The sequence below is a fragment of the Thunnus maccoyii genome, chromosome 17 (genome assembly GCF_910596095.1).
Source record: "Thunnus maccoyii chromosome 17, fThuMac1.1, whole genome shotgun sequence".
NCBI classification, from domain to species: domain Eukaryota; kingdom Metazoa; phylum Chordata; class Actinopteri; order Scombriformes; family Scombridae; genus Thunnus; species Thunnus maccoyii.
In genome coordinates this window covers 23464776-23490597 of record NC_056549.1, presented here as the reverse complement: position 1 = coordinate 23490597, position 25822 = coordinate 23464776, and the positions used below count along the sequence as shown (strand labels likewise).

Genomic DNA, 25822 nt, shown 5'->3' with positions numbered 1-25822 from the left:
GGTGTTAGAAAGTTGAGAATATGCAGTGAGTCTTAACTGTACACCAGTAAGCATACCTGCAAAGGCAGTACTTTGATACAAAAGATAGTATTTGTCACGTGGAAATACATTATCAATAAACATGAGTCAATTTGTTTGGAGACACAAACACAATCTGCTCAGCATTTTTCAAAAAAGGGCCTAATGTTAATTCTCACACGTTCTTGTGATTCAAACATCTTTTAAAGCTTTTTTCTGTCTGCAGTCACTGCTGCATGAAAAATCTCATGTTGCTTAACTTTATGGCTATTATGATACAAAACTGACCCAACAAAATCCAACAACAACAAAATCTGGTTAACAACTTTATTTGTTCCATATTAACAAAAATTCAAATATGAAGCTGGACTTCTGGGACATTATTTAACAGCAGGTGGAGGGGGTGGTCAGCATGATGGAAAACTCAATGGGCTGGTTCTGCAAAAAGAGAAGAGAAGAAAATGACATGTTTAATGACAACTTGATGTAATACATGCTGCCCAGCCAAGCATGAGCACCAAAAATCAACATTACTCAGTCTGGATAAAAGACTAAGCTGTGGTTGATGATAAACAAAATGAAAACATAAAAGTTATCCTGTAAAGCAAGAGTTTACCTCTCAACTGAAAACTGGACAGACACATTTAATCCCTTTATTCTAGCTGTAAAATGTGTCTTAGAAAACTCAGACTGATTTCACAGTGATGACAGGATTAGCTGTTAGTCAGTGACATCTAGAGGAAACACATGTAACTGCACAACATCTAACGGCTCATGTTCACTGCTGCAACTCCTCTCCACTAAACAAATCTGTGACTGAAGAATCACATAACAGATGAAGATAATGACTGATGGCTTACCTAACCACTCTAACACCTGTGTGTAAATTTATATACTTATAATATATTTTCACCCTTCGACTAGACTAGATTGTAGACTGTGCATAAACTATCTCAAAGTACATAAGAGTAGAATACACAAACTTGGTGATACAACGAAAGCTACATTTTTGGTCTCTTGAACTCGTCCAAATCTAGAGTGAATTTTAATCACAAGCATATTGTAGTTTTTTTTTTTTTTTTTTTAATGTTTATTACTCAAGTGCAGTTCATGGAATCTCAAAAAAGATCTTAACCTGACAAAAAGATTTCTCTGGTTCACATAGGACAAGAACCATATGACTACACAGTCAAACATTCATTTTGTCTGTAATCCAGGTAGTAATAATAATAATTTTATTTGTATAGCACCTTTCATACAAGAAATGCAGCTCAAAGGGCTTTACAACAAAAATTACATGACAAGGATATAAAAGAACGTAATAGCATGTAGAAAAAAAAAAACATTGATGTAACATAAGATGAAAAATAAAATTAAAAGTAAAATAGTACATGTGCAATATTGATAATATTCTCTATCATAGTTTGAGTAATCTTTTATTATCTGTATAGTAATAACTATAGTATATATAATGACATAGTAAGGAATGCCTATTTAGCTAATCCAACAAATTCAATACCTAATAAATTGCCCACAATACACCCAGAGATCAGGGTCATTAAGAGGATACCACCATGGTATATGGAAAAATCTCTGATGTTTGACAAATTAATATAGTCTCACAGTAAATATATAATCATGATGCCCAACCCTAATTATATAAAATTGAAATTGGATTACAAAATGTTAGACTACTTACTGTCCTTCACAGCTTTCTTGCCTGGAATGGGAAAAAAACATAAATTATATTAATAATAATACATTTAATTTGTACCACACTTTTCAGTGCTACGGTGTTAATAACACAGAACACACAACATAAAGAAATTAATGAAAATTATTAGGCACATTAACCTCTACCATTGAGACACTGTGCATCAAAATATTTTTAAGTGACTCCAGCTGGAGCTGCTTACAGCTTCAGTGTTCAATGATGCAGAGTCATGGCATTTATTCAGCGATATGAAAGCCATTTTAATTCAAACCTGTGTTCAACTTTAGTGTTCTTATATTGTATATAATATATACATTGTATATATATATTGTACAATGACGAGAGATGTTTGCTATATTTATTGGTGATGTTTACAGATTTGTCCAACTCAGCCTGCACAAGGCGCAAAGAGTGATTGCTTTTCAATCTATTCAAATCACTAAAGGTAATGCAACTACAACATAGGATCAAGAAGATGTTATACTGTGCAAAACCAACTTGTAAGACCAACTACATTGCTCCACATTTAGTTTACATGCATATAGATTTTCAACATATTGTACAGATCAGTAAGACTTGAACTCACCTCCATAGGAAACTTTGTAGTACAGGTAGGTCATAATGCCAAGACCCACCCACATCTCTTGGTATGCCTTAGTGTAGTAAGGGCCCATCTTGGCCCACCAACCTGCAAACGCACGTCCAGCCATCTGTGGGAGAAGTTAACAACAAAGTCAATCAAGAACTCATGTACTTACAGTCAGCATAATGACATAACTTTAGTTATGTCATTGTCCTGACTGTATGACTGAAACATCAGAAGACCTTGTCCAAAGGGCCATGCAAGACTACGCCAAACTTCATTCACAAATGTACCAGTTTACTTATTTCTTGCTCCTGACAGAGCTATCTTAAGCTCGAATATTTAAGTAATGACAGTTCATACTTTTGGTGCTATGCATTTAATACGTTAGGATGCACTAATTTAGACTTGAGCTTAACTTAAGAAACGGGTTCTTTGATTCAGACAATTAACCGTCAACTATTCAACAAGAACATAACTTGGTTGCACCCAGAATGCTGCATTGACCCTCAGCTGTGTCAGGCCTAGCTAATGACTTTGGCTAGCGAGGAAATACTGATGAAAAGAGACGGTAACATTGCTCCCCTCCTGTTTTTCTGAACTTTAAGTTTTAGTAGCAGACGAGACATTGTTGTTAATTGATGTGTGTTAAATTCGCCGATTTATCTTAAATGAACATAACGGCTGATGCTAACGGCTAATGTTACTGCTAACATTACGAGCTCGAATTTACCTCTAAGTTAGCGTTAGCATGTCTAAGGGTCGGTTACACAATGGAGGAGAACATTTACAAGCAGTTATATATCTGATATCCACATTTCGTTCATTTAACTTGTCTAGTTATCTTATCAATAATTAGCCCCCGTCTAGCATATTAGCAACCTCCTCTGCTTTACAAGGGAATGCTAACGTTAGACTAGCCTTAGCAAGAGGCCAGCTGGTGCATAAAACCACAGTAAGTATTAACTTAACTTTAACTACCCGTTGTGAAGAAACAACTAGGTTTCTGTTGTGATTACAAAGACTTTGCTACATGAGTGCAAACACTTTATCTTACCTTTTAGTTTGTCACGCTGCAGGAAGAAGGTCAACCTGGCCGCTGCTGCTAAACGTCAAAGTCGTGCGAGAGAAGCTTCTTCTGCTTTTCACTGTGTAGTTTTACTCTAATATTGCTGTTCGTAGCGCCACCGAGTGGAGGTACACGGTTAACAAGCTGAACTTATATATCTCTATCTACTGGCGCCACCTCGAGGATTCAACTAGAATTACAATATAGTCGACTGTAATCTTTTCTCATATAAATACATACAAAAATACTCATGTTCAGTAGTGGAACAAGTATTCAGATGCTTTACTCAAATAAAAATGTAAAATATACTTTATTGCAAGTAAAATTCCTGCATTGAAAATCCTACTTAAGTAAAAGTACAAAAGTATATCAGCTTGTTGTAGTTAAAGTATTGCAATAAATGTAGTGGTTTCGTGCCTCTGACTGATATATTATTATATATGACATCATTAGATTATTAATAGTGAAGCATCAGTGTTAGAGCAGCATGTTACTGTTGTAGCTGCTGGAGGTGGAGCTAGTTTCAACTACTTTATGTATAGTTAGCTAGTTTAGTCCAGTGGTTCCCAACCAAGGGTTCAAGCCCCTCCAAAGGGTCACCAGATAAATCTGAGGGGTCGTGAGATGATTAATGGGAGAAAAAACAAAGTTCTGATACACAAATCTGTTTTCAGTTTTTGGACTTTTTCTCTAATCTTTGATTTTTCGTGAAATATTGGATCATTTGAACATTTATTGAAATGAAACCATGTGAGAAGTTTAGAGGGAAAAATCACTATTTGGTGGAGCTGTTAACAACTCATAGACATCTGAAATGTGACCCCGACTACACACTGCTTTTTGTAAGACGTTAAAAGCCAAAAAGGTTGGAAGCCACTGGTTTCATCTTTAACAATGTGTTGTATTTTAAAAGCTTGTTATATTATCCATTGTGTCAAAACTTCATCTGAAAAGTAACTGAAGCTGTCAAATAAATGTAGTTGTGTAGAAACTGCAATATTTCCCTCTGAAGTGTAGTAGAGTGGAAGTATAAAGTAACATCAAATACTATTCTTGAGTAAATGTATTCAGTTACTTTCCATCACTGCTCATTTTGGTTTTATATAAATACTGAAATCTGGGTTATTATGTAATATTGGCATATTAGAGGACTGTGACAGAGTTTGATGACTAACATACAGCAGCTGCTTGTGCTATCAAACCTGACGACATTTTCCTTTAATTTGTGACTTCATAATCTGTGTTCTCTGAAATCAGCTGAGAAAATGTGAAACATGAGAACCACCGCCCCAACTCCAGCCCAACCCCCCCCCCCACCCCTCCCCAAATCACTTTCAATTTGAGTCACACACTGTTGACATGGTGAAATTTGGCTGCTTTTTAAACTTGATGTTACTTTATGTTACACAGTTTTAAACTTTCCAGAGGAACAGATGAACCATCTTTCACAGTATCTTGTTCTGCTTTAAGGTCCCATTGCCATGACGGAGGTGAGAATGTGAGGTGAGGCTGCAGCTGCTATTGTTTGTGGCAGACTGTAGACTGTCCACCAACTCACCATAGTGAATAAACAAATAAAACACTGGCACTGAACTCAAGGGTAAAAATGTCACTGTGTTACATGATCTACTGTTGGTTCACCCACTTTCTCCACATTATGAAACCTACTGAGAAAAATAAAAGCAGAATTACATTTTTATCATGTGCTGTCTATTGCAGAGTCATGAGCTGGGATTACCACAGTAGGAACCTGAAACAGTATCACATGGATGCATCAAACCAAAAGTCTTTCCTAGTTTTTCATGTCTCCCAACTTTATATTACTGCAGTAGTGTAAAAGCCAAACAAAGAAAAGGAAGCCAGACAGTTCCTAGACAGCCCAGTCATAATATTCTGCTCCTGCATACAAAGATATGATTACTTTTAAGCCAAAAGGTACAAAGTTCATATCAGAGCCTGCAGGAGTGATTTCATCCTGTAGCAGGCGTGGGCGGGACTTTCCACTCTTATTTGACACTACACTCCAATAGAGAAGAGGCACCTTGTTTCAGTTATGAGGACCTAAAGGCCAAGTCCTATTTGAAGGGACTCGGTGAATCAACACTGCCAATATGAAAGGACACAGCTGAGGAGATTTACTGTACACTTCTAATACTCTATTCTTCATTGTAATATGCACTAAAGTAGCTGTCTTCTGTGACTACAGCTCAGCTACAGGTATGTTAGAGATTTGTGACCAAGCCATCTGTTTTTGCATATGTATCTACATTATGGCAGTGTGTTACCGGCTCTCTCCATACTGCACTGTCTTTGTTTGAGTGTTTGCATGTGCGTACTTGTATCTTTGTGTGTGTGTGTGTCTGTGTATCTGTAGTAATGTTAGGGTGTGGATGGGTATGACTAATCATACAGTGGAGGCAGCTAACATTAATGTTTTGGGAAAAGAAACTTTGACACTACTGAGTTCACTTGTTTTTCTTAATGGTGCTGTAGATTGCTCCTCAGTAGATCATTTACTATTCATGTCTCCTGGATTTTTATGAGGTTGATTTTGAGCTACGCGTGGAGACCGTATGGCTTCAGGTGGAGCAGAGGATGACGATGGAGGCATTCCATTGGACATTGACAATGTGCACATGCTCCTTCAAGGTCAGTCTATTCCTGTACTTTTATGGATGTTGTGACATGTGATGTGTTGCAGTGGGGAATCACAGTGGTCGTCAGTCTTTGAATTGTGTTGAGGAGATATTTCAATGTGTCTTGTATCACTCTGATATGACATATAATGTGTAACATTCATTTATGACCTAAAGAAGTGGCTAGAAAATGAAAACGGAAAAACATTACTATTCAGACTTTTAAGAAGTTAAAGGCAGTTCAGACCCCAGAAAGCATACAGTTACATACTCACAAGTCCTCAAATCTAAGTGTTTGGTGAGAGTGGAGGTTGTATATGTTTGTTGGTGAGTCCAGTCTTCCTTACACATAATGCTTCCTCACTTTAACAATTTGTATTCTGCTGTCTGGTTCGTGTGTGCTTCAGTTTCATTGTGCATATAAGACAACTTGTGATAAGACAACAAGCTTGTTAACAGGTATACCCTCAATCACACACACACACACACACACACACACACACACACACACACACACACACACACACACACTGTAAAAGGGCATCCTTGACATTGTAGTTCTTCAGATATTTAGATTTAGATAAAAGAGATTTTTGAAACTCTTTTTTATTTTCATTGCTTGTGAATTGTGTTACAATTACACAGTAGTATCATAAAATATTCCTTCAGAAGAGACAAAAATCTATTAATTGCTCCGCTTTATATTCTGAATTGGGAAACTCTTAAATTGTTTGGTCCACACCCCCAAGACTGCATGCAGTTCTGTCAGTTATTGACTGAATTATTTAATTTCCTGGTCAAATGGGGCTTTAATCACATGCATAATTGCAGTTATTGAATTGTTCTTGTTACTTCAGGAAGCATAATTAATGTATACTATATGTAATGATGGCCATAGTCATAAGAATTACCTTGAAATCCAGCATATTAATTGATTGGGCAAATATTTAGTCACTAAACATGCTGGTACTCCTAATTTTATCTCAAATATATCAGCTTTGAAAACTATGCATATCATGTCTTTATGAAAATGTACCTATTAATTTAAGTGTTGCACCTTTTTAAGCAGTGCACATTTTAGCAAGGAAGAAAAACAAATTTCATGTAACATTGTAAGTAAGTGTTTTCCTTTAAATTTCATCTGTGATTAATGTCAGTTATATCCTTACACATTTTTGGAGATAAGGATTGTATTGTGCAACAGGGATTATCTGACATAGGAAGTTTTGATTGTGCACCAAAAGAAACAAAGTGCCTGAACATGAAGGTACATGTAATTCACTTGGTAACCAAAGACTGATGACATTAAGCAAAGCATACAAAAAAAAAGATTTTTTTGTGTACAAAACATCATCTCACAATATGAAGTCATGCTGGCATTTTGTTTGTTTGTTTGTTTGTGAACTTCTGAAAAAGCTCCACGCTTGTAAAGTGATCTGAGAACTCTATCTCTATATCTATATATTTATCTTAGAATGTGCCTGAGAGCAGAAAGGTATTATTAATGTGATAAAGTCTCTCACTGCTGCACATGTTGGGTGGAGTCGAGTGATTAAAAAGCTCAGGAGTTTCCTGGCTTCGCAGGCTCTCAAACAAACAGCAGAGTCAGAGTCAGACTCACAGCCAAATCTGATATCAAGTGTGAGCTCATGAATCGGAAAGTGACTGGGTGCTTTTCTGACTGCCTCAGACCAACCTCTGAGGTCCTTTATTTACTAAACATTCAATCATAAAAAAGTCTCAACACATTTTTTTGTAATTATAGTCTTGTTTGGTGGCAGGAACAGACACTTAGATGTGTAATCTTGCAGCACAAACCCAGAATACTTATAGTGTAGAACAGCATTGCACACAGATACAGACAGTAGTGGTTCAGTGTTTGTAAAAGCAACTTTTTTGTGTTGGACACTGTCATTCATATATATATTATATATTCATATATATATATATTTATAAACAATTACATTTTAGCCAGAGAACATTTCAGCCACTTATTTTTACAAGTGATGAGTATATACATTTGACACCAAAATTATTCATGTGTTTCTAGGAAATCATTCTCTTCATTGCCCTATGCAAACACTTTACTGTATAAACTCTTTTACTGGAAACACTTTTTAAGCTAAATCTCAACAATCTGACTACATTTCCAAGCTACTTGCACATTTCTATAAGCCTCCTGTCACTTCCATATTGACATGGAAAGTCGTTATAATGTTATATATAGATTCATGTTTTGGCAACAGAAGCTTAAGATCCGGTCCAGTACCTCTGGAGATCCATGTGCACCCCAAACTCCTAAGTGTACATGCGTATGTGTCTGTCTGGGAGTTCATTATGGCTGTGAATGTGTCTCTGTGTATATTTGCTGTGTGTGTGTGTGGGTGTGGGTGCTTCAGTATCTATGTCTGTCACTGTCTTGTAGCCAGATCCCGGCCGATAGCCTTACTTTGCTTAAAGAGCAACCCATTCACTCTGAGGTCAGCCAGTGGGAGAGAAGGCACATATATGTTGTTTGAGTTATGTCTTTACTCCTTATACATGGGTTTATTGACTATTGTTTATAACCATGGAGTGTCGAGAAGTTCTTCAGGCCTCTAATGTCGGTGAGTAGATTTTGCTGTAGCTCAAATCTGAGTTCCCACTGCTATAATGACATTTTTGGATTATTATGGAATTAACAGATAAAGTATTCAACACAGAGACAGTCACACAATACACAGGTCACATTTTAGGAATATGCTGCTATATCTGATGAAGTGTTTGTGCATTTGTTCCATTAGTCAGTGGTTTGCAGTTCAGTTTGAAATGAAACTGTACAGACTGGCACATTATAAGAAAAAATAAAGTTGAACATCAAATTCTTTGCCAATTTCCAAAAGAAAGTGAGTGGAACTTCTGTATAAATCATTCTCTATGTCTGCATCATATAACATAATGGTGGTAAAAACTGTTTGCAAAACATAACTGCATCCAGGTGACCACACCAACATGAGAAGTGATAAATGGACTTTCACATAAAGAAAAACTGAGATGCAACTCACTAATTCATTACTGCATGTACCTACAGCACATGCTACTGTCAAACTGAGGGTTATGCCTTTATTATAGGGACAGTGGAGAGATGACAGGGATTGAAGGGAGAGAGTGATGAGGGGTGACATGCAACAAAAGACCGCAGGTGGATTTGAACTATGGATGTTGTGGCTATATGGCATGCGTCTTAAGGCCACAGGGGCATGCCATGCTGTCACACTGTTTAACAGGAGCTTCCAAAATCCAAAGGAAATCATCAGTTTTTAATTCTAATTTGTGTTTTTGTGTTACAGCAATCAGTTTGATTGTCTAGTACTTCAATGCTGTATGAGATGTAGAGATCAGAAACCACTAAATTTAAAATACATCTTGTATGTCTATAAATGACAATTCTTTCTGTTTCCCTAACAGTGGAGCAAGAACAGATTCAGAAAAGGACGTTCACCAACTGGATAAATGCTCAACTCTCTAAGGTATGCTGGATTATCATATTTCTGTGCGGTGCTTATAGAATAAAATGAACATGATCTTTGATGTATTTAGGGATGGAAACAAGAAACTACAGCCACCTCATTTCAAGGACAAATCGCATATAGCTATAAATTTGTAAAGATAAAACAGCTGCTGGAGCAGTTTTAACACTCAAATTTGTATTTCTACAATGGGTAGCATCAAAAAAAAACCCAATTTAACTAATTAAAGGACCTGCTCTGTCAAAGATAAGATAATTTATTGGAGAGTATAGTGGAGAGAAGCAGGAAAGGGACTGATGAGAAAACATGTAACTGTCTCTTGCGTGTATCACATGGCTTTCCTGTCATTTCAAATACTCTGCCTGCTGACCTTTTACTTTCATGTTTGAGGCTGAACATAATCTAAACCCACCTTTAATGCAGCAGATTGCTCAAGCAAAACCTGATCAGAAGTGCCGATCAATGGTTTGGTCAAACAGTTAATATTTCTCCTACTTCCTCTTTCTAGTAATATTTGGAATTAATGAAGATATAAAAAAACATTTTCAAGAACCCAGAGAGAAAAGTGACATGACGCCATGCTGTGATAGGGCTGTAAATGATATCAAACAAGCCGTACAGTGATTTGCTGACTCATTGGTTGGACAGTGAAGTGGAGTGAAGCAGCTCACCCTGGATCTCGTTGGAAAGAGACCTTGAGCCGCTTGTGACACGGGCACAAGAATATAAATAGTGCTTCAGTGGCGCAGAACAGCACGTAATCTGAACCCGACCTCCTCTCCGTAACCGCATATCCATATGACTGCACTCCAAAATCACTCGTTCATAACTTGACATCTGTTACACCCAACTGAGCTCACTCACAATCCCCAACAAGAGATTCTTCCTTTATGAGGACAACACTTACCGTTGTGACACAAATACTTCTGAGTGGATCCATTACAGATTCATAGAAGTAGCCAAGAGCGTAGGTTCGGTTTTAACTTTGGTGGGGACATTTTTTGTTAGATGGCCAAAATAATTGTGTATGTGTACTTGCTCTCTATCACTCTTTCACTTTCATGTGCACACACACATGCACACATAAAGAGCCTGATTCTGCAAAATGTCTACTTTACTGAATATGCATTCGCTGACTTGCCTGAAACTGGATTTGTATCATGATTTTTCTCTCATTTTTACATTTTACTTTATTGATAGACTACTTAACTATAAATCTGAGACCAAAACATTTAAAAATAACATATCATAGACTGTCATGATAAATGTTACATTAAAATAAATGTATAGAAACCTGTAGGTAATGTGCTGCTCTGTAACTCGCTGCTGGAAGGTTTTCAAACCTCACCTGAGATTCTGTCCTGCTTTCAGTTTGTGGACTGAAAGGCACATATATGTTGTTTGAATTTGAGTCTCTTTAAATCATCTCAAAAACTTCTATTTGTATTATCTTTCATTCAACTCCTGAACTTATGGCTTTCACTATGACATCAGAGCTCACCTGTCTGTGTCTCTGTGACTCTGTGTGTGTGCTAACAACAGCTAATGCCTGAAATTAAATATAATATCAAATGATCTTAGTTTTGTTGGGTGAAGTTGTTTTCAATTCTTTGATGTTTGGAACATTTAAGCTATAAATACTAACAGCATCAGATTCTCCACCTCACTGTCTCCACCACTGCTGCTGTTGCTGCAGGCTGTTGCTAGTCAATAAGACTAGAGCTTGAAGTTGAGGGTTGCCAGATCATCAGGTTGACTATCCCCCATATCCTGCACTTGCCAACTCTGCCAACTCTGCAGGGATCTTCCTGTTGAAATTATGTGGAGTCAAAGCGACTAGATTGCTTGAGATTGGTAAAAATATTGGTAGGGACAATCCAACAACACCTTGATATTGGTAGGGAAAGTTGCCTACCAACCTCACCCAAATCTACACCCATCACAGTAGGTTTCAGATGTTTGGGTTGTTGCGTCACTTGTAAAAGTCCTCTATGTAGAATTTAAAAAATAACTTTGTTTTCACAAGTTGATATACAAAATTTTTACAGCATGACCCACAATATAGTTCACATGTCCCAGGACTTGTGTTGTTTCCTGTTGCACAGTAGATTGTTTTTCCCCTTTGGTTTACAGGAGGATAAGCATGAAAGAAATGATTTTTCCATCAGCATTTTCCCACTTAATCAAATGACACAACAAAACCTTGAATAACTTCCTGTTTTGTATAAAATGCAGCAAATTTCCTCTTCAAATATGACACTGTGACCCAGGGTTATTTACAGTTATTTATACACAATACTCTAATTTGGTATATGTTTAGTATTTTTTCTAAGGTCTCAAATGAATGTGGTGTGAAGATATATTGATCTAGATGTTTGTTGTTGCATGTAGCACATTTGACAATATGTTTGGACTCTTTCTGTTTCAGTAAGTGTTGCTTTAATGGCAAACATTCTCCAGCAGCTTAGATGCATTTGCAAGCTGCTACTGCTGCTTCTTGTTTTGACGTTTAAATGAAAATAAATGAGAACACTTTATTGTGAACATCTGCCTTCATCTGCTGAGATTCCTCAATTCACTCAGTCATTTTATGTGATGAATTGTGCTGCCAGACAGACTCAATAATACAAATTGACCTTGTTCATTGTTACAGAGAACACCTCCATCATTTGTGTCAGACCTGTTCTCTGACCTCAGAGATGGGTCACGACTGCTTGACCTGTTGGAGGTGATGAGTAGCCAACGTTTGGTGAGTTACCATGATGTGCTTCAGACATCAGTGAATTGAACAGATTCCTACAAGTGTATTAAAAGACCTGTTCTTAACAACTAGAAAAATATTGGTTGAGGCAAAGAGCCAAAATGAGACATGCTAAATTTGCAGATATGTTGTCTTATCTTCACAGAAAAGACAAAGGGGCCGTGGGGTTTTCCAGCAGAGGGCCAACATTGAAACAGCACTGAACTTTCTCAAGAAAAAATCTGTAAGTTTCCACACACACACAAAAATAAAACCCCATCTGAATCTGTGGTGTGTTTTATTATTAACTTTTGTTATGGTTGGTTGGTGCAGGTCAGACTGGTGAACATAAACATCCCAGATATCATAGATGGAAAACCTTCCATCATTCTCGGCCTTGTATGGACCATCATTCTCCACTGTCATGTGAGTGCACATGGTGATAGTAGAATATGAATGGCGGCACATACTAACCAACTACTGCTTCTGCTATGAGGAAGAAACAGAGGCAACTGCAGTTCTGATGTAAATTGTAGAAAATGTAGAAATACTGATTGAACTCAAATGAAATCTTCACATATATGTTTAATATATAGAGTTGTCTGAACAGTTTGATGTCTAAAATCTTGTGTATGATAGTAGGTTTAAAAAACATATTGATATGTGCTTTCCACCTATACAATAGCCATGATATTAAAAAGGTATTTATTAAGAGATTGATCAATTCTAATCTGGAGAGTTTTAACCTGCACTGATTATTAATTTTGATCAGATTTCACTCATTTATGAGCAAATTTGACGATACTGATAATTTGATTAATTATACTTCAATTTCTCCATCTCTATTTTAGATTGAGGAGCTGGCCAGCACTCTCTCCTTCAGCTCTCGTCATTCATCCCTCGACTCTCTGGCCAGTTTGGACTCCTGGTCCGGCAGCCCAATCCCAGCGAGTCCAGTTCCTCCAGGCCAGACATCGCCCCTCCACAGACGCTTCCGAATATCCGCCAAGAAAGCCCTGCTCATGTGGGTGAGGGACCAATGCCAAAAGTGAGTTTTTAAGCAAAAATACCGATGCGTTAAACAAAGGCACAACAGATTTGTTAGATATTTTATAAAAGAGTCCAATGCACTTGTAGTAAGGAGCAGAACAGACAAAGCAAAAAGTTTTATGGTGGCTCAGTGGTAAGAATGGTTCCCTCACAGCTTTAGACCTTTGTTTGTGGGGTTTGCATGTTGCACATCTGTGTGCTTAGCTTTCCTCTTAGTGATCCCTTTTCCTCTCAAACAATATAAAACAGGTAGATGAGATAAATTGTTTATTCGTGTGAATATTTGTGTTAAAGCACAGGATATTTCAAAGTATTTAAAAAAAAAATCAAATTCAGGTGTGGATATCCTCCACTCCTCTTTATTAAATCAAGCAGGGGTAAATAACAGTGACTGAGGTTTTGCTGCCTCTAGAGGACTAGCTTAGACCCTCTTTGTTTTGCCTTGTAATAATCACAAAAGTGTCATGAATGCTTTGAATCCCAAGTAAAACTCTCTTTTTTCTTTCTTCTCTCTTTTTTGCATCTGTTTTTGTCTTCTTCTCTCCAGGGTTGGTTGCTTTGTCAGTGTGAAGGACTTCAAGTCGAGTTGGAGAAGTGGAGAGGCCTTCTTGGCCATCTTGTGCTCTCTCAGACCACAGCTGGTCGATCTCTCTCTGGTCCAGTCCAGAAGTAACCTGGAGAACCTGGAAGAAGCGTTTCACCTGGCGGAGAGGAAGCTCCACATCGCCCGCCTACTGGAGCCCCAGGGTAAGGAAGATGAAATCATTCAGTAGTGTTTTACAGTGATATTGTTAAGTTTCCAAATAATAACAACTGTCTTTTAACTTGAAATTACTGCTCTTAATATGCAATATTCTTGAGAAACAAATCTAATACTGGTTTTATTTAATGTAAATGGAAGTGAGTTGCCACTCTGATCAACAATAAAGTCTTTCTCTGCATTTTCTTTCTCCTAAGATGTTGATGTTGACGACCCAGATGAGAAGTCCATCATGACTTATGTGGCCCAGTTTCTACAGTACTCCAGTGACATGCCAACGCCTGATGAGCATCTGGAGGTTAGCAGTCAAACCATTCATTTTAATCACTGTGTCACACTGACTTCAAACCCACTAAATACACAGGTCTTATTTCCCGGAGTATTACATTCGTTGTGTGATGTTTCATGTGAAGAAGCCAGTGAATTAAATCCATAAAAATTCAAGATGCGGAGTTACAGAGTAATAGAATCTCTGCTTCAGTTGGATGTTTAGTTCTCTTTCGCCCCCTGCTGCTTCTCTTCCCTGTCCTCAGCTAGTCTTCTCATACTCATGCATGAAACTGATGGATGTTAACCATCTTCTCTGTCCTCTTCTTCCAACTCTTTCCTTCATGCTTTCTACTGGTGGTGGTATAGCTGTTTCCTCTGGTTCAGCCCCCCTGTTTCTCACCTGTGAACTTGCCTTCTCACTTTACTCCAGCAATTGCTGTCTCACCGTTACGCCAGGTACCGTAACTATACACCAAGCAAAGAAGTCAGTATATGTTTGTCACTCTTTATATGTCTTTCAGTCACACGGTAATTTGCATTGACGGGGGCATATTTTTATTGCCCAACAATGTCCATCAGATGCATGGTTATGCCTGCAAGAGCAAAGTAAGACTGAGTCATATTTTCTGATCTGAAGTTGAAACATTTGTTTTTCTTCTGATGCATCCAGGATTCAAAAATCATTCTTCTCAAAGAGCAAAATGACCGTTTAGTTTAACTATTTGGTTCTGTGTTTCTTCTATTCGTGCACTGATTGTGCAGCTCACCTTGCTTATTCACCCCACTAAACACTTTTATGGTGTCTAAGTGTATTTGTTATCTGTTTCAATTGTGAAAATGTAGGCATCTCCAAGTGAGCGTGCACGAGAGGTGACTTGCTGGCTGCAGCAAGCCTATGACGAACTGTCAGAGACGTGGACGGCTGCAGAGAACTCAAGCTATGCAGAAAAATATCAGGTAAGGCAAGGCACAAGAAGTGAAGATTAATATGTATTTTTAAATTTTTTTTTGCATTATGGTGGAGTGATTTAGCGCTGTCACTGTGTGTGGTTCACCAGGTGTTCCAGAGCCTTGCTAGCTCCTTCACTGAGCAAAGGAGACCAGTGATGACCCTCTTCTCTGCTATAAGACGATGCCCCGAGCTGAGTCAGGAGCAGCATGCTCTCAGGACAGCATGGGATCGTCTGGAGGAGGAGGTGAGGAAATAAGGAGTAGGGTAACACTCTTCCCTCAGAAGAACAAAAAGTCATTCTTGTCTTCCTCTCATATTGCATCTTGTGCTTTAGATGTTATGAAAGTGGAAGGAAAACCTGCTCCTGTGGGTGCTTTTGGTCTAGAAAACAACTTCATATTCCTTATCTTAGCTGACTCACCACTATTTTACCAACAGTAGTTTGCAGCAAACATTGTGGGCTGCAGGTTTCCCTCTCCAGATACAAGTAAAACTTGATGGAAGAGTAATGACCGCATTGCATTTTTCCATTGCTCAGGTGACCAGGTTTATACCAGGTTGTATATGTGTGTGTCATTCCTCAGCTGCAGAGATGTAAAGCAGACCTGGATGTGAGTCTTCCTCCTCCTCTGGACTCAGTGGCTGTGTGGCTGAAGCGTGCGGAGGCAGCGCTAACAGAAGAGGGAGAAACAGTGAAAGAGCACACAGACGCTGCCAAAGAAGCAAGAGCACAACAAGACACTCTACAGGTTTGATTTAAAAAAAAGAAACTGTATTTTTAATGAAGAGCAAAACCATCTTGGTGATTTATTTGGATTCTAGAGTATGCAATCGATGGCTTTGAAAACTGATGTGATACAGATATTGATTATTTTGCTCAAAAACTGAGCTTCAAAATAAAGATATTTTACATCTGATCTTCCTTGTTCTCAAACATCCAAAACAAACAGATTTTTTAGTGTTCTGAAACCCTGAAATAACAACAATATTTATACTATGTGACATGACCGGGTCAGATGTGAGTGCTGTATATATACAGTATGAACAGGCAGCATAACAACATCTTGATAAATCTGACTTTAAACTATTATCATTCAGTTTATGTGCTTATTTGTTGATTTAAGACTTTAACTAAGGAGATGAGCCACCACGTGAATATCATCGACACTTTCCACAACATGGATGACTCCAGGAACATAATAGTGCCCCTTGAAAAGTTTGATGAGATAAAAAGACGGTACGTGACTTAATTGTACAATTTCTGTAATCACTGTATTTTCTGGATTCATTACTCCCTTATAAATATTTAAAGCCATGGAATCTTAAACTCACTGGTATTAAAGTGATCTACAGTTGCGTGCCAATAAAATCATTAAATAATGTGTTCCTTTTTTTATTTGAAAAAAAAAAGATTAACCAATGTCAGAGTCACAGCCAAGTATCAAGGGATCAAGTTGGAATACAAGGAATCCCGTCACACCGTACTGGACCTCCTGGGCCGCATCAGTGCAAAGGTTCAGTCCTGGAAAGCTCCCTACAGATCCCAGGAGACAGTTATTCTGCTTCTCCAGGACTGGCATGTGAGTTCATATGAAAGAGGAGGATGTAAAATCTTCAAGTTTCAAAAATGTAGTGACGTGAGCAGCGGTAATGTAAGTTACTGTAACTACTGTCAAATAACACAGTTAATATGATTTAGTCATTTTAATGAACAAACGGTTTAAATGAAGATAACCTGTAGCGCATGCACTGTTTCAGCCCATCAGAATGACTCAGGATCTTATATTAATAAACTAACTTTGCATGGATCCAGGAAAAAACGTATCCTCTTGATTTTAGTTGTTCATGTGATTTTTTTTAAACTCTGGTAAGTAATCAAGTAAGTTATTCCTCTTGAATAACCAGCAACAGTAATGATTTTTATTGGTTGTCTAGGAAACAGTGGAGCGCCAAGGTCTGCTTTTGATTCTGATGGACGCTCTCCAAAAACTGAAGGAGAGGGCTAATGCTTACACTAGCAAAGCAGCACTAGGTATGGGCTTAATGCGTGTCTATGGTATGATAAAATTATGATTTTTACATCACGAAACCAGACTTAAACTCCTTACTCTCTCCTCTCCCCGCGTCAAGATTCCCAGCTAGTTACTCGACAGGTGAAGGAAGCAGAAAGTGAAGCTGCGCTGGTCACACAGGCTGTGACGACTGTGAGAACAATGATGGAGAGAGTGGTGTCTGCGTGGGAGACGTATGATAAGTGCCTTACCTCTCTGCACACATGGCTGGCACAGAAAACACAATCTGCTGCTGAGGGGACGCAGGTAACCTTTATGACTCACACTATCCAGTGTTTGCAATTGAGTTGTGTTGTGCAGGTTGAAGAGGAGGCAGAAAGTAAAGATGCCTCTGTCTGTTCGGTTGCGGTAGGATATGAATGAGTGGTCGTCATGTCAGGCTCGGGTGAACGAGGTGGGGAACTTGCTCATTGAAGTGACAGAATCTTCAACCAGCCTTGTTCTGGCCGAGCAACTCAGCAAGCTCAACAAGCAGTGGGCTGAATGCATGAAGAGGACTATGTTTGTAAGTATGCATGTTCTCACTGTACTTTACCTTGTGGTGAGATTTTACATAAAGGGACAGTTTAGATGAAATTGATACAAAGGATTTTAACTGTTCATAATTTTCACAGAATGAATCTAAATATTTTTTTAGATGGGTTTATTCTACCCTTTTTTGTTGTAGTTTCATCCGGTGAAGGTTATAAGCTTTTCTTCCAGTGTATTTTTTAAATTTCATTTTAAATGTGACATAAAACAGGCATATGGATATGGATAACAAAACATACAGATATCAATGAGGGTTACGACTCAAGAAGCATGTCTTTCCTAGGAAGTGTCATCGGAGCCTGTTGTTGGTCCCCTCTGTCTTCAAATGGTGCATTCACTGTCTCATGAGGCCAGCTGGCTACTGAGACAACCGCTGGAGGTGGCATCAGTCCCACTGAAGGCTAACAGACAGAAACTACAGGTTGGCAAAGTTACAAATGAATGCATGGGTGTGAAATCAGCAGCAAAATAAAGATAAGATTTTCTTGTTTGTCTTTCTATGCCTGAACTACTCTCTCTTTGGTGTTTCTTCATTTTTCTGTCTGTCAGCTACTCTGTAAAAAGTTAGTGGAGGTGGATATGTCATCCGTCAGTCCATTCCCAGACAAAGACAGCCTCAAAACTCTCCCAGAGGTATTCTGTAAAAACTCACTAACTTACTGTGATGCAGTTCAAGATTGTCACATTATCCTGTCTCTGTGGTGCCGGTTTTATGTGTTATACAAAGTGACAAGCTGAGACAAAGGTTCAGTGCTAACTGCTTGTATATGTATGGTAGATGCTGGTAAAAGCAGAGAGGACCTGTGAGGAGCTGCAGCGGGCTGCATCCAGGCTGGAGGGCTGTTTGGCAGAGCTGGACCACTGGAGCTCAGAGGCTCTGGACTGTTACCAGCTCCTAAAGGAGAAAGAGCACAGAGGACACTCTGCACTGGAATCTGCAGCTAAAGTCAGTAAACTGAAACTGTGTGCACCTTCTAATTCAGCATTTCTTTTCTTGTTATGGATAAGTCAATACAAAAGAGTCTGATTTATAGTAATAATCTTTATGATTCTTGTGTTTTTTCACTCTGTTTTGCCTCCACACTTGGTCCTAGGTGCTCCTAGTGGTGTTTCCTAGTGAATACCTGTAATCAAATTGTGTGGGCTCTGTAGTAGAGTGACATCTTTTTTCATGAAGTTTCAGTTGATATGTAAAAGTTGGGCTCATGGGACATGGGATCCCTCATGGATAGCGGATGGCTTGGGTGTATGATAAAATATAACCAATGTAACCAAAACTATGTTGGCTCACTCAAATGTGATGACTTTATGGCAAAAACAAACCATGACTGTGTCCTGTAAAGTTTGTAAAGTATGCTAATGTTTGGTTTGGGTCCTTCTTTTGTTAGGGTTTGATCTCTCGAGGCCTGCAGCTGGAGAACCAAGTTGTGACTGATGGACAGATGCTGCAGGACCTTGTGGGCCGAGTCCAGAAAACATCTCCTCTGCAGCACCTCAGTACCTCTGGCATGCAGCACAGGATCTCAGAGACAGTTTCCAACTGCCAGGTGAGTTGAATTAATGTATGATAACTTTTTCAGTTCTTCAACAACTTGACCAACTTATCAGACCATGTGCTTTGTTTATTTTTGTTTTCTTAGGAGATTCTTGGAATGTTTAGCTCCCTTGGGTTTAGGCCACATGTTGGTGAAGCTCCTGAGAAGCAGCCACCTTTGGAAACAGCCCATCAGATGCAAAAACAAGCACAGACAGGGTTACTTGTTGTGGCCAGAACTAAACATGTAGACCAGGTTGGGAACGTTAAGCTGCAAACCCAGGACCCAAAACAACATTCTTTTCAGATTCCATCCCCGACACCTCAACCGAGGACAAGAGGACTCCAAGGTCAACCTAAAAATTACACCCATTCCCAGAGCACAAAACAGTCAGTCATTGTCATACCCCATGTCAAAATCCAAATGCTGCCTCAATCTGTAAACAAAGTTGAATCAGAGGCTATGATCCGGTCACAATCATTCTTCAAATTCCCCGCTCAAGCTTCAAGTTCAAGTCAAAATGAACAACCTCTGACCCAAACTCCTGTTGGACCAAAGTCTCCGAAAAGTCCACTTCTGTCTAAACCCACACAAAGTACAGTCACAGAGGAAAAGACGGGCTTGTCCCCCTCACAAACTCACAAATTCCAGCCTAAATCCAGAACAAGAGAGCAACCAAACACTTCACAGAGTAATAAAACGTCTTTACAGCCACCAGTTATGGTCCGCAGTGAAGTTCATTCAAAGGCCCAGTCAATGGCGAAGAGCAGGCTGGAGAAGGCCAGGTTTCGTTTGCAGGGACGCATCCAGCAAGCAATCAAATTATTTGGCGGCAAAGAGATTTCAGAGGCGCAAGCCAAGAAGAAACAGGTACAGTTTTAACATAAAGAGATAGATAGATAGAATAATACAAACATTACTACATAGTATTTAGTTGTACAGGGAATTTGTTTGAAGTGTAGAAAAAAGTATATATTTTTGTCTTGAAACAAATCTCATAACATTTACACATTGTATCTTTAATTTAATGTTTTAAATATTTGAAATTCTGAAGTCTTCACCTTCAGAATTTTTTTCCACATTTGTCTAAAAAATGCACTTTTGCACTTGCTGATAAGTCAGTCATTTATATACTTGTTGTTTATTAAAGGCTTAAAACAGAAGCTTGGTCTGGTTTAAGACTTGCTTTTCATGCTGCAACATCCAGACTGTGGAGAAAAAAAAAATCAGAATTAAGACCCGTTTTTTAATGGTCTGTGGTGTTTTGCTTTGCATAGCTTCCAGTTTGTTTGTGCATGTTTGTCCAGCTCTATGTCTTTTTGTGCAGAGGGCTTTAAAGATTCTGCAGCCTGCCTTCCTTGAGGAGTTCCTGGTTGCAGTGGAGGGTTATGGGGCCTTCTGCTCGGGGCCCCAGCTCCAGGACTTGATACTCCTCACTGACTCAGTCCGAAAGCAGTGGGAGGTATGACAGGGACTTGACATTGAGTCTATAAAAGACTGATGCACTCTCTAGCAGGGGTTGAGTCACTTTTGTCATATAGAAAGGTTTTACTGAGTTTTAAAAACAATCTAAAGGCTTTAACCATATATTAAAGAATTCAGAAACACACAAGCTTACATGGTTTTATTGTTTTCTCATCAATTGTTATCCAGTGCTATTGTGTCTCTCAACAGTTTCTTACAATCTCTAACTTCTTCTAAAATAATTTTTACTTTTTGTGTTGTCCCATTTGTAACACTATAACACATACTCACTTACAGAAAAGCAAACGAATTTAACAGTATTTAAAAGAGCTTTAAACCAGGACAATATGGCATAGTAACTAACATTTTTTTGACAAACTTAAAAATGTTCCCAAGTAAGTTTCTGCCTGTTTGTGTCACACCCAGGATGTCCACAGAGAAATGGCCGCCTTTCTTCCTATATTATGGTGTAAAATAGGAGAAAAGCCGCCATTTTCTGTTGTCGCATGTGAAATGCATACTAACTACGTTCAGCTTGAAACCGCTGACCAGATTGACCATGAGTCTTTGCAGCAGCAACAGGTACTTGTGTACTTCTGTAACATGGCATTAACATCTGATTGTGCTTTGTGGCCTGTTTGGCCTGTGGTCTGTTTCTGGAAGAAGTTCAGAAATTCAGAGAGAAAGATATTTGAGTTCATTTTCTCAGAAGTTCACATTCCTTCCAGGCCGTCACTGAAGGAGCTCAAACCATCGAGGAACGTGCTGAATCACTCCAGAAGCTGTGTGAAACACTGGCACCGAGAGAATCCTCCTGCCTCGCAACAGACCAACTGAAGGAGTCAGATGAAGCGCTGGAAACAAAACCCAATGACATAGAGCTCCTGGATGACAGGTAAGATGTAGTACAAACATCATGAGGTGTAATGTATTTGACATGTCATCAATTAAGGAAATAAAAAGATTATTAGATGTATTTCCACACTCTGAAGTAACATTTATGCTTATTATTCTTGAACAGTCATTTGTGTTTATGAGTGAATTTTAGTAGTAGCCAGGACGCTTATAGGTAATGACATTTATTGAGAGTTTGTGAATTTGAGAAAAATACCCCAAAACAAATTGAAGGAGCTTATTTAATAACAATTGTCACTCTGTAATCCTTCAAGTCTGTTAATTCTAATGAGATGTTTGTTGAACTGAGTGGTTTTTAACTGACTGGCCCTCGACCTCCCCCACCAATGAACATTTCTTAACTCAGCAGGAGACGGCAGCTCTGGGAAAACACCCCGCTGAGAGCGACTGGTATGCCGGTCGGCCCACAGCTGAGCAACAACTTCCAACAGAAACCAAGCGTGGGCGGCTCACAGCAAGACCTCTCAGCTGTGGGTTATGCTGTGTCAGGGCAGCTTCACGGTGATATCATCAAACTGCGAGCTCGGGACGTTCCGACAGAGAATGAGCAACACCTGACACGAATTAAAGACCGTGCAAGATCTGGGCAAGAGCCTTCACTTCAAGACAAAGAGCAGCCGCTGAAAGCTCGTCTACTGCACATCACAGAGAGCAGTCAGCAAGTCCAAACTCACGTACAGGTATGAAGAAATCACATCAATGCCTTTCTTTAGATGGTCCTCTTTTTTTTTTTTTTTTTGCTTATCTTGCTTTTTCTTAGGTATTTTTAGACTTAGTGGACAGCTAGACACAATTGTTTGCACTTTTTTAAGTTTGAAAAATGTTTTTCTTAACGTGGAAATCAGGTAATATGGAGTACTGTCACTGTAATTTAAAGGAAATTTAGATTTCATATTTCAGAGTAAATTGTCACTTCCTGTAAGTGAAGATTTCATAAAGGTTTTGTTGAGATTGTTTTAATTTTCAATGTGAAATCAACTGTAGATCATAATTTGGGCTTGCGAGGCAGATATGTGGCATCTTATTTATTGAGAATGATACATTATTCTTTGTTGCAACCAAATTAATAACTTATTTATAGATAGTGTCTTATTAATAATAAGACACATGACATGACATGACATGTATTATTTACATCAAAGAAAGGAGAGTAAAACTGACTGATATTGATTGATATAGATTGATATAGATTGATATTTTGGCACATCCTGTGGAAAAAAGAGAGAAATGGAGTTAGGAGCATGTGGCTTTTCCTTCCTTGTTTGATGTCCACCTGTTAGCCAGAACCTCAATAGAAAGTTTTATATCTGTTATTTACATTAAAATTTTGCCTGTGCAGCAATTCATTTTTATATCAGAGTTAGCATTGTGTCATCATACACATGTAAATATGATGTGACTTGTCATATGAACCAAGTTATAGTGGAGTGTGTATGTTGCATATGTTAATTAGTTTATACGTTGCATTTAAAGTGGTCTTCCCTGAAGTCTTCCCAGTCAGAAATAAACACAGCCGTTTCATCAGCTGACACTAACAAGCCACAGCACCAGCTGTAGTGCACTAATCCTCCATAATTGGATAGGCTCACTCCGCTCCATCTTTTCTTCATTGCTCTGTTACCATGCGACTCTTCCATCTCTCAGATGGTTGTCAGGGGCGACACTGTGGAGACCAAGCAGGAGGCAGAGTGGACCGTCATCCCAGAGACAGCCGTCCCGCTACAGGAAGAGCTCTCCTCCGAACAGGAAGTACTAGAAAGGTATAGTTTCATATCTCATTTAGGATTTAATTCACATTTCTGCTGTTTTACAATCTGACCGCATGTGAAATAAACTTTTAACTAGAACCAGACAGATTAGCACAGTAGAACATGATCCAAAATTGAAATCTATTGGATGTCATTGTCACGTGAATCAACAGCATCCTTTAAAAGTGACAGTTTTATACTTTTTTTTTTACAATTAGTAAGAATTTAGTGTGAATTTACAGTTTGTTACTGCCTGTCTGAACGGTTTTGTTTCATTTAAACAATATAATTACCCCAAAGACACATCAGTCTGTACCTTGTTTTCAGTATAATGAAGTGACAATAAAAAAGACACTGGTGAGATTAACTGGATTTTTCACAGATTTTGGAGCAGATTCTGTTCCCATGTAGCCTTTTAGTCTCAGGAACCGGCCCGGCTCCATGTCAGGTGGTTTTTCGCTGCCACGTCGTGCCTTAAAACCATTTAACGCACATCTACTTGTTGATTATCACATACATATATATATGTATGTATATATAAATATTCAAGTCGGGTAAATTTCTCTGCATGTGTATAGTTATGTATTTTGGCATTGTAAAGCACTTTGTAATCTGCTTTTTTAATAACATTTTAAAAAATGTTTATAGTTTATTATTATTATTACCTCAGTGCAGAGCAATGTAATCATAGGATTACTGGTTTTGATCAAAAACCTTATGAAATATATATTAATGTATTATATTACATTATTATGTACAGCATTATTTTTGACAAGGACTGACAATGTAAAATAAATTGAATTTCAAAGTTCATTCTTGTCTTTGGAAACAGCAGTTGACAAAACAATCTCATCTCATTGTTTCATTGTTTCAATCAGATGACATAATCTTCCTTAGCAGATGCTACATTGTAGTACTATACATAATAACAACTTATTCTGATCAGTAAAATCAGTTGCTTTTACGTTGATGTTTGTCTCAGGATGGGATCTCTAGAGAATTTTGCAGACCTCATGGGGTCAGCAGATAATCAGATGGCGCTGATCACAGAGAGACTGGACCGGATCATCAGAGACCCTGTGGACATCTCCTCCATGACCTTGGCTGATCCTCGACTCGTATCGGACTTAAGGGTACATCTCCAGTTTGTTCAAACAAATAATACTTTATTTCTGAGTAAAATATGTAAACATTAATCTCTGTTGAACTACACAGGAAATGGATGACAAACTGCAGTCTGAAATGAGAAAGCTATCAAAACAAAGTGCTGAAGAGGACAGACCAGGGCTGGAAACCACATCCTCTTCATCCCTCTGCCAGGCTTTCCACAGCAGTGTCCATCATCTCGAGCAGCTCAGACAGCGGCTAAAGAAGGTTCATTCAGCTGTCTGGTCCCTGGATCACTTCCTGGCCACAACAAGTGAAGTCGAGGCTGAGATCCCAACCCTGCGGGCTAACCAGGACCCCAGCAGGCAGCGAAATGAGGCAGACTGGGAACAGGAGAGAGTTTCTTGGCAGGCAGTAATGCAGCAGAGGTTGCAGACTGCTGTGGAACAATCTGATAGTGTTGACAGCATTTTAAAGGCCGTGGGAATGACTCTGACCATGGATGGTGCAACTGTGACGTGCCGGGATGTGGTGACATCATTTTCCCAGAAAGTTGTAGAAAAAGAGCTGATGAGAACCAGGGAGAGGGAGAGCAAAGAAGATAAAGACAACAAACTATTTCTTCAAGGAAAGGAGAAAATGCATGAGGATGAGGAAAAGAATTCAGCAGAAATGTGTCAGACCGATATTAGGGATGATTCACCACTGCAGGGCCGAGCAGAAAAGCAGGAGCATCCCACTCCAGGTGTGATGGAAGAGGAGTCAGGATTGGAGGCAAAAAGGAGCAGGCTGGATGGAGAGAATGACACAAAGACACAAGGGGGAGAAGAGCTCAAGGCTCAAACATGGATGTTTGAGGGTGAAGTCGTAAAAACCAAGGACCAGAGGAGGAGAAGAAGAAGCCAGGTGAAGACAGAGAAAGAGGAGAAGGAGAGTTTGGTCCAGAGGAGTATTGTCTTGTTAGGAGCCCTGAACGAGATACAAGGAGCAGCTGAACAGCTGGGGCTGCAGGAGCCCACCCTGCCTGCTCTGCAGCAGAGGTATCACTGATCTGGCTCCAAAAACAAATCATTTGTTGTGTTTGTGAATGGTGATTTTTCTCTTAAATTCTTCCCTTACAGCTTTAAACTTAAGAAAGAATTAATTTTA

The 25822-nt window shown here is 38.8% G+C and overlaps 4 protein-coding genes across 4 annotated transcripts in view; 3 read left to right on the top strand and 1 right to left on the bottom strand.

Moving 5' to 3' along the window:
• Window positions 1-331: 331 nt before the first annotated feature.
• Window positions 332-3512, bottom strand: atp5mj (ATP synthase membrane subunit j). Its single transcript, XM_042390294.1, has 4 exons — window positions 3373-3512; window positions 2319-2442; window positions 1718-1738; window positions 332-456 (listed from the first exon to the last, which is right to left on the bottom strand). Exons 2-4 carry the CDS (start codon window positions 2440-2442, stop codon window positions 443-445), a joined length of 159 nt encoding a protein of 52 aa, XP_042246228.1. The 5' UTR covers window positions 3373-3512; the 3' UTR covers window positions 332-442.
• Window positions 3513-5082: 1570 nt separating this feature from the next.
• LOC121882802 (nesprin-2-like) lies at window positions 5083-18053 on the top strand. The gene is made up of 18 exons (XM_042391246.1): window positions 5083-5601; window positions 5929-6033; window positions 9468-9529; window positions 12183-12278; window positions 12436-12513; window positions 12603-12695; window positions 13121-13317; window positions 13867-14066; window positions 14277-14377; window positions 15193-15306; window positions 15408-15545; window positions 15886-16050; window positions 16426-16538; window positions 16713-16881; window positions 17237-17333; window positions 17432-17619; window positions 17726-17874; window positions 18041-18053. Exons 2-18 carry the CDS (start codon window positions 5958-5960, stop codon window positions 18051-18053), a joined length of 2049 nt encoding a protein of 682 aa, XP_042247180.1. The 5' UTR covers window positions 5083-5601; window positions 5929-5957.
• Window positions 18054-18193: 140 nt separating this feature from the next.
• On the top strand, window positions 18194-20907 carry LOC121882801. Its single transcript, XM_042391245.1, has 6 exons — window positions 18194-18325; window positions 18454-18537; window positions 18683-18850; window positions 19293-19451; window positions 19545-20309; window positions 20767-20907. The coding sequence occupies exons 1-6, from the start codon at window positions 18230-18232 to the stop codon at window positions 20905-20907; spliced, it is 1413 nt and encodes a 470-aa protein (XP_042247179.1). The 5' UTR covers window positions 18194-18229.
• Window positions 20908-21286: 379 nt separating this feature from the next.
• The window catches only part of LOC121882242 (nesprin-2), a 75033-nt gene continuing 70497 nt past the window's right edge, over window positions 21287-25822 (top strand). The window contains exons 1-6 of the mRNA XM_042390327.1: window positions 21287-21485; window positions 21632-21798; window positions 22165-22498; window positions 23463-23578; window positions 24549-24699; window positions 24782-25713. Of these exons, the coding sequence (XP_042246261.1) occupies window positions 21345-21485; window positions 21632-21798; window positions 22165-22498; window positions 23463-23578; window positions 24549-24699; window positions 24782-25713 (1841 nt within the window). The 5' untranslated portion in view covers window positions 21287-21344. The remainder of the gene's footprint in view (window positions 21486-21631; window positions 21799-22164; window positions 22499-23462; window positions 23579-24548; window positions 24700-24781; window positions 25714-25822) is intronic.